The sequence below is a fragment of the Patiria miniata genome, unplaced genomic scaffold (genome assembly GCF_015706575.1).
Source record: "Patiria miniata isolate m_02_andy unplaced genomic scaffold, ASM1570657v1 HiC_scaffold_24, whole genome shotgun sequence".
NCBI lineage: Eukaryota > Metazoa > Echinodermata > Asteroidea > Valvatida > Asterinidae > Patiria > Patiria miniata.
In genome coordinates, this window is record NW_024037063.1 from 7,125,758 (window position 1) to 7,135,990 (window position 10,233).

The 10,233-nt window shown below is 40.3% G+C and overlaps 1 protein-coding gene across 1 annotated transcript; it reads left to right on the forward strand.

Moving 5' to 3' along the window:
- The first annotated feature begins 628 nt into the window (after window positions 1–628).
- Window positions 629–7,975, forward strand: LOC119731864. Its single transcript, XM_038205148.1, has 8 exons — window positions 629–968; window positions 3,135–3,248; window positions 3,932–4,041; window positions 4,455–4,710; window positions 5,607–5,891; window positions 6,494–6,615; window positions 6,928–7,162; window positions 7,725–7,975. The coding sequence occupies exons 1-8, from the start codon at window positions 629–631 to the stop codon at window positions 7,973–7,975; spliced, it is 1,713 nt and encodes a 570-aa protein (XP_038061076.1).
- The last annotated feature ends 2,258 nt before the right edge of the window (window positions 7,976–10,233 follow it).

Genomic DNA, 10,233 nt, shown 5'->3' on the forward strand with positions numbered 1-10,233 from the left:
TAAAGTTTATCACAAAACGTAGGTCTACATAGGAATTTTAATCAGATTAACTTTTCTTAATACAGTTCCTGAGTACTGCATTCAGATTGTGTAGATACCATAAAAACAATTCTTTCACAAAATAACTGTAAAAGTCTGCCTTCGGTGATTTAGCCACTTCAAAAAGCAACATCATTTTATTTTTTCCTATCCACAAATTTGTATACTACGTATGATACTAACACGAAAATAATATTCCAAAGGGCGCAATCATATTTTAAAATGAGACTTGGGTTGTTTGTTTTAATATTTTTTTACAGTTGTAAAAGATTTAAAGCTCTACCAATGCTCTCAAACACAGTTTTTTTCTCCTAACTTATTTTCAATTAACTGGTATGTTTCATTTATACGGAAAAAGCCAGGGTTCGCCCTTAACTGTTTTTACTAGCCACCTGGGCTAGGCCTATTATGCATTTTTCCAAGCAAATACATGGGACTCTCGAAGGTAGATAAAGGGTTTGGATTAAATTTTATGACAAATATATCAGCCGAAACATGCATTTAAGTAAAGGGAAAACTCGTATTGTGCACATATAGGACTTCATCGGGGATTGGGAGTTTTGGGACACGAATAAAGACATGATGCTGCATGTACCTCATTCCTTTCAGGTGTTTACATTTTGAAAATGAGGAGAAAGAGGATTTTTCCTCTGGTTCATTGCTAGATATTTTCTTCATTTCAGTGACCATTTGGGGCGTGGTTTTGGCTGAGAGGGTCTGCTACTTCAGCCAGGAGCCTGATGCGAGTCAGTCAGGCCGTCTTCGCTGGGTTATGCCGGGGAGTCAGGAAGATCGTTGCGCCTGTACCAGTACCAGACCAGGGCCCGTTAACGTGCAGCCAGTCCGTTGGTCTCATCCACCGTTCTACACCGACACTCCAATCTTTACCGACGACCAGGAGGACATTCATGACTACTTCGGCTGTCCAAGTGGTAATATTAATGTTCAATTTCGAATGGAGGGGCATTATCAAAGCTCGTTTGCTTTATCACCTTAAAATTGCGCAAGATGATGCCTCATCGCTATCAGATGAAAGTGTCCCGCCAATTATAGCCAAAACCATGAAATTAATCACGTGACTGAAACTATCACGTTGATTTGAGTTAAATTATAAGGTTTTGACTAAGGGAATAAATTTGTGTTTGGCCGCTTTTACTGAGCGATGTGGCGCACAGCGCAGTGGTGTTTTACCGGCGGTTTAAAAAAAACCCACGTGACAGGCTCTCGACCAATAGGGATGGGTAATCTGTCTCAAGTATTTACGAATGCAGATTGATAAAGACGATGAGAATGGGCTGGTGTTTTGGAACATTGAATATTAGTGATCTCCTCGTGTTTGTTTTTTCGATTCACTCCAAAAGGTTAATTTCTCAATCTCGTGTATAATAATCAACTCCTACTTTTCATCGAGAATACTGTAATTGCATTCCGCATAATGCGCATTATGGTCAGCGATTATGCTTTCCAACGATTTTTAGGGACTTCGAAAAAGGAATTTCAAACCGAAGCTGGGGATTGTGGAGAGTACAGTATTGGAGTACTGCAGTATCCGTTTAAAAACAATCCGAATTTCTTCAGATCTAGGTCATCAACTTGGTGATTTGGTCAGTATCAAATCATTGCATAAATGACTATAGTGCGCATGCACAATGCATACCGCCCCTAGAGTGGTAACAAGCATTTTGATGGACATTTTGAAAAAAAAAGGTGATAACACCCAAAAAGCTGCCACCGCTGCAATGCTATCACATAATTATTTTCCAATTGGAGGTGTATACCTTGCCAAAAATCGCTATGACGATTATTCCCCTCATTTGAACCGGTGGCAAAAATTTTGGACCGAGGCTGATGGCCTGATAGTTTGTACTGTTGCGTTCCCGCAAATTGCGTAGTTTACTTCTTTCCACACCAATCCATTCCACTCCGTGCACAGCGTAATGCTTGCAGCGATCCTGTGTGCCCTCACACAGCGCGAAGTTTACCACGAAGTCTTAGACACACGTTTAAGTGTGCAGCACATTGTACAGTACGCTATTGTATAGCGCGCAATGCATGTAGCACTCACTGCTATTGAACATGTACCGCCATGGGACATGTACTTAGGACTTAACCATTTTCCCTCCACCTTTCCCCGGAGTCGATGCGAATTCCCTTCACACACCTTACCTCGCATCCGACCCACATTGACCCCAAGCATTTAGCGAATGTGGCTCGCTAAAACCTACCCGTGTATTCACCCCTTAGTGACCCCGTACACCCCAGCGAGTGTGTCCCGCTAACCCACTGGCCGAGACCTACGGTAGCTAGAGGTCAGGTTACGTCCTTCATCTCATAGTTTTACTCCATAGCATTAGTGTGTAGATTCTTACCTAGTCTAGAGACTAAGTCTTGTACACAAACCTATGTACCGAGAAGTTATTCCCTTTCCCTTTTCCTTGAGGATCAGTTCCCCGTAACGCACCCACGAGTGATCCTACTTCGCCCGCTAACCACTGCTCTCGGACTTTCTTCCACTAGAATGTCCAAGTCAGCGTGTACAAATCTCCCATAGAGAACTTTCCCCATGCCTTTGTACACGTATGCATTATTCATAACCACCAGAATCCAATGCTCCCATTGGCTAAGACGCGCCCCCAAAAGTCTATATAAAGCGCGCAGAAATGGCAGTTCTGGTCATTGTTGATCTGGGCTCTGACCCCGACAGAGTCCCTGACATGTACACGTAGATTATCGAGCTGTCCGCTCACTGGCCATAGACCCTACGTCTGTACACAGATAATCATGTACGCCGTAACTTTACATTGTATATAGTGCGCCCTCTATTGACCTGAGATGTAAATAATCCCGAATAAAGTACTAGAGTGTGTGTGTAAGATATTTGTATCTGACTCTTTATTTGATAATGTCTCTCAACCCAGAGAGACGTTACAGTACATTATGCATTCAGATAGCTTGTACGCTAAAGGAAAAATAAATGTGGCAAGTCCTAGATGTATACCCAAAGTATTCATTGCACACCAATGGTCTCCAGTAGTGACGGAATTCTAAACCAAGACGTAACTCTATTGTTTAATTTTCCTTTTCATTATGTCAAGATCCCTGCCAGCCAAACCCTTGTCGATACAATGGGAAATGCAAGAAACATGGCGACTCTTTCCAGTGCGATTGTAAACGTGGTATCAATGGAGAACGCTGTGATAAACCTAAAGGTATTAATATGCACATTTCGGTTTTCATCAATTATTTTGAGTTCGTGTGCTGTTGCACACTTGCTTTATGGTTTTACTGTACGGTAGGGGCTCCTTCCATCTGGCTCAGATGGAGAAGTTTGGATGTTGACATGGGCGGCAATCCCAAGTACCACACCCCCTTTTGTGGTGGGGGGGGGGGGGACCAGCGCAGATGGCAATGGAGAATGTCTCCTAACCACTTCCCAGATGTAATCAAAGTTACCTAAATCTTTACGATATTATTCCAGCCGTGTTACAACTATAACGTATCTCCCACGGGTCAGGTGACGTCCACCCCTTACCCTTTTCCGTCTCGACAACACACCCCTGCCCGAACACCCCCCCCCCCCGCCCTTCACCGGCTTGGCAAATTTACAAGGGTCTGATCCCTAAATGTCATAGTTGTGTCCCCTCAGCTCTTCAACAAAAACCGAGGTTTTTTTCCATACATACATTTTCAACTTGTATGTTTTATTCCAACAACAAACAAAAAACCTCCATTTCTGCTAAGTATGCAACCCTCCGACAAAAAAAAAGCAATTGTATTTAGGACCGATAGGTCAAGGTCACAGTGGCTAAAACAATAACAATCTTGACAACACCTGTCTTTACATATGAACTCTAAATTTGGTTTGTGGATTGCTCTTGGTAATCCTTTTTAGATTGCCATGCCCTGTACGATGCTCGTATCCGCGATAGCGGTGTGTATACCATTTACCCATCGCAGTATCCGGAAGGCTTACAGGTCTACTGTGATGGCAACGGTTGGATCGTAAGTAAACTCTCTCTGTGATCAAATTATCTAAATGGTAACTGATCTAAATGGTATCTGCAATTTCAACATAAAAACCTTTTAAATAATCCGCAAAGGTAAACTTAACCCTGCCAAGTGCATATAATTGTAACAATTCTAAAAGTTATTAAAGAAATTCACTAGAGTTGGGCTTGAACCTGGCCACATGGCATACGGGTTCGTGGCTACTGATTAGCGCCTTTCAACAAAGACATTGACGGACATTGACCGCCAACGTACTTAGGCATGGATAGCTCAGTTGGCTAGAGCACCGGTACGTTTTAAGAAGGTTGTAGGTTCAAACCCTACTTTAATGTTTTTTGGGTTAAATTTTAATACGAATCCTTTATTTTTTTTACATTAATTTTCTCTCTTGATACTCCCTGGCACAGGTTTTTCAGGACCGGTTTGATGGGTCGGTGAATTTCACTCGCAACTGGACCGAGTACCGAGACGGATTTGGCGACCTCTGGGGAGAGTTCTGGCTTGGGAACGAGAAACTCCGTCAACTGACGTCAACAAAGGAATGGGCACTAGAGATTGAGCTGATGTATGATGATCTGTCCGGTTCAATAGATCAGTTCACGATCAGGTGGCCATTCCGTGTTGTGGGCGATGATTACCGTCTGGTGGTTGAAGGATTAACCGGTAGGCTGCGTATATTTAATGTTCTCTCGACATGTTTCATAAACATGATGACGTGCAATTCGGGCGATTCACAATGCAGTGCGCCACCAAGTGTTTGCCATGGAGAGTCTATTTTTCAAGTTTACGGTCGACAAAACATGAACAATTTGAATGAGTGTCAGTAGACAACTTGAGCTAATTTGTTACAGATTTGGGCATAGCGTTCTGCCGCCTTTACAAAAAAAACCACACCATATTGATAAAAAGAAAACAAAAGGGTAAACAGATACTCGAATCATACGCTTACGAAAATACTGACCGAAAAAACTAACAATTTCAAATGTCCCGCGCTGCGAATTTGTGGACCATCTCCCACAATGCACTGAGAAAAATGAACTCTCCGGGGCAAACTCTTGATGGCGCACTACATCGTGAATCGCCCGAATTAATACAACTTCTGGCTTTTGACTCAGTTATGTTTTATGCAGTGACTAAACCGGTGTTTAATCTGCGTGGGCCATAGGGCTCATTTCCGTTTTGTTTCCCTTTTCATTCTGAGCGAGCGGGGGGAGGGGTTACCCCTTTCCTGCCCTTTGTTATGCCAATGGTACAATGACTTCTGGTTTAAAGCTCTTATTGTCCATCATGACATACAATTCGTTCCCTTTGTGTAAAGGGGCTCGAACTTTTCTCAAAAAAATTCCCAACTTCATTAGAACTGCTCCCACATTCTCGATATAATGAGAATATTATTAGATCAAATGTACAGTAAAAGGGGTTTTTGTTTTTCAGAAAGGAAGCTAAATTACCATCTTTCCAGTATTTTGTATTCTCAGGTCCGCCTGAGGAGCAAAATGTCTAAACATACGATTTTTAAAAAATAGTTTTTGCTCCGTCTCCTCTTTTTGTTTCTTTAGATGGTTTCCCCTTTCTTTCAATCGACACCCCACGTGCGTTTTCGACGTATGATAGAGACAACGACGATTCCATCGGAATCAACTGTGCTGAGGTTGGGAGAGGAGGATGGTGGTTTGGCGACTGTGCATCTCAACAGGATTCTGGGGTCAATCTGAATGGAGAATACTCCCTTCTTGATCACCCAGACTATTATATATATCAGGAAAACCTCGCTATTGTGCGGGATGATGGAGTGAAGCTAGTTTACAATAGTCAAATGAAGCTACGCCGCTTCACTCCAAACGGTAATTCACATAATTTCGCCAAAAAGTTGTACTCGATTTTTGCAAAGAATAATGAAAACAAAATAATATTCATTCGGGGTTATTAATTTGACGCTAAAGCCTTGAGAATGAAGCATGCATTTTAAAGCACATTACATGAACATGAGATATGTAGATCCCCCCTAAAAATTCAGGTCTGCTATGATGAGTCAAAACAGTTTTGCTTAAATTGTGTGTTTACCATTTTGTAATAAACATGATTTCAACAAATATAAGGCATCTGTATAAACGTTGGTATACCAGGAAACGAACATACAAATCAAGTGACAAACATTGAGCAAACTTGTACTAAACAACCTGTGAACCTATTCCACCTGAATTGGTATATCGTTCGAAGGGAAACAATTACTGAAGGGGATTGTTAAAAGTCACTTTTTTACTTGACGATATTCGTTCAAAACTTCGAAAATTTGAGCTGTATACTCATTATTACCATGTGACCTCGATGTCACGTATACACCAAGCAACTCATAATGAGAAAAATGTAAATTCGGGGAAGTCTTGGTTGCTTCATTATGAATAATATTGTTTTTACCACGCACTATTTCCACCTTTCTCTTCAGATTGTCCAAACTTGTATCATTTTGGTATCGAGGGGAGCGGCGTCTACACCATATATCCGTTGAGGCGCTCGAACAGAATGAGGGTTTACTGTGATATGGATACAGAACCTAAAGATTGGATTGTAAGTTTGCTTTTTAGAATTTTGAATTTTGCAAGAATGCAAATTCACCCAGTTTTAAGTCGCATTTAATTATCAAAATGACCCTGGTGATTTCAAGCATTTCCAAATTATCCATGCAGTCATAGTTAAAAAGGAACTGCATTTTATTCCATTGTATTTTTTTGATTTAGCGAAAAAAGGAAAAACCAAATGCCGCCCTCTATAGGTAATGCACCTTCGCGGATATTGAATAGGCCTATACGTCTGTTGCGTTATGGATTGTTATCAAAGATAATTAACGCATCTGGTTCGTAACATTGGTTTGTTTATTAGGTGTTTCAGAAGCGGTTTGATGGTTCGGTGAATTTCACTCGCAACTGGACCGATTACAAGGACGGATTTGGCGACCTCTCGGGAGAGTTCTGGCTTGGGAACGAGAAACTCCGTCTACTCACTTCTACCAATAATTGGAAACTAAGGGTAGACCTGGAGGACGATAAGGGAATGAATGAAACCATCACTGTCGACAGTTTCAGCATCCAAGGCAGGGATTTCACTTTGGACCGAGGTATGTTAATACACCCAAAATGTAGGTCTATTATGACAGCAATAATAAAACAAAACCAGGCAAAGCTGGTCCCAGAGCGTGCAAAATACTTTTCAATTGACTCAGAATGACTATTCACGGGAAGTCTATTCATGTATCTGATCATACGGACTGGATTTAGCCCATTCGCTGCCGTTACGGCGTAATCCTATTTTACATTTTTGGCAAAGGTGAGACTCAAGCAAGTCTAATTCACAAGTGCCAGTAGGCGAGTTGGTAGTCGGGTATCAGTTTGGGGCCTGTACTCTTTTCCACGGAAGAGCAACAACACGCGGAAGAATCCTGTCCTGACATAATCAATGAAGCTTTCCATCTGAGGTCTTTGTTTTATTTATTAAAGTAAAACAAAAGAATGCACTACGCGTCTATACTCATATACGCATCCCAAAGAAACAAACACACACACACCCCCACACACCATAAAGATATGTTTGTTTTAGCCAGCATTGTCCATTCCCAACGGTGTTTATTTTTTATTATCAAACTTATTTCTTTCTGATGTATTTTTTTTGCTCTTGCATAGATTCACCTGCTTCTGATTTCCCCCAATTCAATAAGCAGAAATTCTCAACGTACGACAAGGACAACGACGATGTGGAGGATTCTAATTGTGCAGCTAAGCAGAAGGGGGGTTGGTGGTTCGGAAATTGTTGCGATGCCATTCAGTGCAGCCTGAATGGAAAATATCACCGTGGCGGTTCCCGTGGTTTTCAGTGGGCTGGATGGACAAATCATAACATAGTCAAGTGTGAAATGAAGCTGCGTCGTTACTAACACTGTTTATAACACCTCACCCACAGATTCTGTGTCTTGATTGGCCGAGAGCGAGTCGCATGTTACTTTCTAATTTTGCTATCTTTCTATGCACGGCCAAGAGTACTATGCGCATAGCAACCAAAGTACTATACCATTAGCAACCAAAGTACTATTTCCAGGGCGCGGTATTTGTGTGCAAATGCATGCTGGTGTGCGCGTTGCGCGTTGTGCTTAGCGCGTATTATTCCAAAGAGAGCGCGCCGCAGACTTGGGTTCAAACATTTCGTGAAGGGGTAGTTTTTAAGAGAGAAATACATTTTCCACCAATGTTGTATTGAAATTGAAGCTTATTTCAACTGTGTTCAGATTTAAATAATTTAAAATATTAAAATCAAGCAGAATCTGTGGGTGAAGTGTTATAAAACAAATATTGAATGCTTCCCTCCCTTGGTGATCCATGGACCATTCTATTTTCCCTCGGCTTCGCCTCAGGAAAATAGAATGTCCATGGATCACCTCGGGAGACTAGTTTTACTACACCACTCGAAGCATTCAATATTTATATAATGCGTTCATGACAACCGCCGAAATGGGTCGATCTTTCTTTAAAACTAATGTCAGAGTCACTGGCAAAAAAAAAGCCTTAAAGACAACCCGAAATGAAAAAAAATGACAACTTACAGGTTCCGAAATAATCAAACTAAAAATTTAAGTAGGGCCTATATCATACAAGTAAAAAATAAATGACATGTCCTTTTTTAATACGATATAAAAGTGCAAAAGATTGACGTGACGAAGGTTTTGGCTTAAAGATGACAGTAAGGATTAGAAAAATTAAAGGCTGCAGCCTTTAATTTGATATTAAATTAAATTTTTCCAATGAAACTTTTTTGCAATAGATCCCATTTGTGTCAAAGTGACGGGGTTTTAGTTTGCCGTTTTGAGTTAAGTTAAGAGCAGAAAGATGCTTAGGCCTATTATCCTTTTAATGATAGAATTTTTAAAAATCGGCAAATTAACACATCCTCAGTAACAAAAGAAGTTTCCTGGCTGAACATTGACTAGTTCGTGATGCATTTTTGGTACAATTCGACATTTCAGCCCGCAATGAAAATAACTATGGGGCATAAACATGTCATTAAAATACTGTGATGTAAAAAAAAAATGAGCTTAAAAAAGTAGAATCGGTTTTTGTCTTGTAACTGCTAACCGTATGTATTTGCAAACTTAAGTGTCCTTGCTTTAGACTGTGTAATAATTGTGACAATATTGAATATAATCTAATTTTTATGAATTATTAAACAATGTGTTCTTACAAAAAATAGTGATTGGAATAGAGACTTTATATGCACGACGGTAAATAGTACACCTAAATTGAATATTGGTGGTTGTTGATTTTAAGTAGTTCGTAATCGTATTTATGCACATATCGATAACATTGTTGCGTCAACGGCATGAAGATAGATTCACGCTTTCAATGGATAAAATCGACAGAAGTTCAGAACAGAAGGAAAAAAGACAAACCTAGTAAAATTGGTCTCAGAGTGCACATCATTCTATTAAATCGATTGAGATTGGCTAGTCACCGGAAGTCGTATGTAGCCTACACAATGGGCCGGATTTACTTATTCATTTGCATTAAGGAGCAACCCGTTTTCAGACTTTTGGGCCAATGTAAGAATTAAAGCAATCATAATTCACAAATTACTGTCAGTCAGCCAGTCAGTCGGTCGGGGAGTCGGGGAATCAGTCAGTCAGTGCAAGAAAAATTAAGGAAAAAAAACATGTAAACCTTGATTCTGTCAAAGTCATTAAATACATGCCCAATACTCGTGAATCCGTACCCAAGTACATGCCTACCTATAGAGGCTGGTTAGAAGTAATAATACATATGATTATTGTATAATAAAGAATGTATTCGTTAGTGTAAGGCCAACGCATTGTGTACGTAATGTTCAACATGAATGAGGAAATCGTTAGAAATGTGTGTACCTTGAGGGGTCGTATTCAGACTCTTATTTATGTATGACGTCATCGTCTTTTTTTGCCTGAATGAAAAAGAGGGTCATGAATAATGAAAACATATTTCATTATGAGGATTAAGATTACTTGATATGGATGGTGAATAAATTACAAGTTATTAATATCGGGAGAAATACAGGGATCGAGGAGAACGTTGACAATTTTACAGGAATTAACACGAATGATAGAATGCACGTATAAAGACATTTTGGATGGATGGAGGTGTTTGTCTAAGATCCAACGAAATTGAAGCA

What these genes read in the sequence shown, in the direction of transcription:
- LOC119731864 (XM_038205148.1), top strand. Translation starts at nt 629, where the DNA reads ATGTACCTCATTCCTTTCAGGTGTTTACATTTTGAAAATGAGGAGAAA. An exon ending in GGTGGTTGAAGGATTAACCG is followed by an intron (nt 4,711 to 5,606) that starts GTAGGCTGCGTA and finishes TTGTTTCTTTAG; the next exon opens with ATGGTTTCCCCTTTCTTTCA. An exon ending in ACGCCGCTTCACTCCAAACG is followed by an intron (nt 5,892 to 6,493) that starts GTAATTCACATA and finishes CTTTCTCTTCAG; the next exon opens with ATTGTCCAAACTTGTATCAT.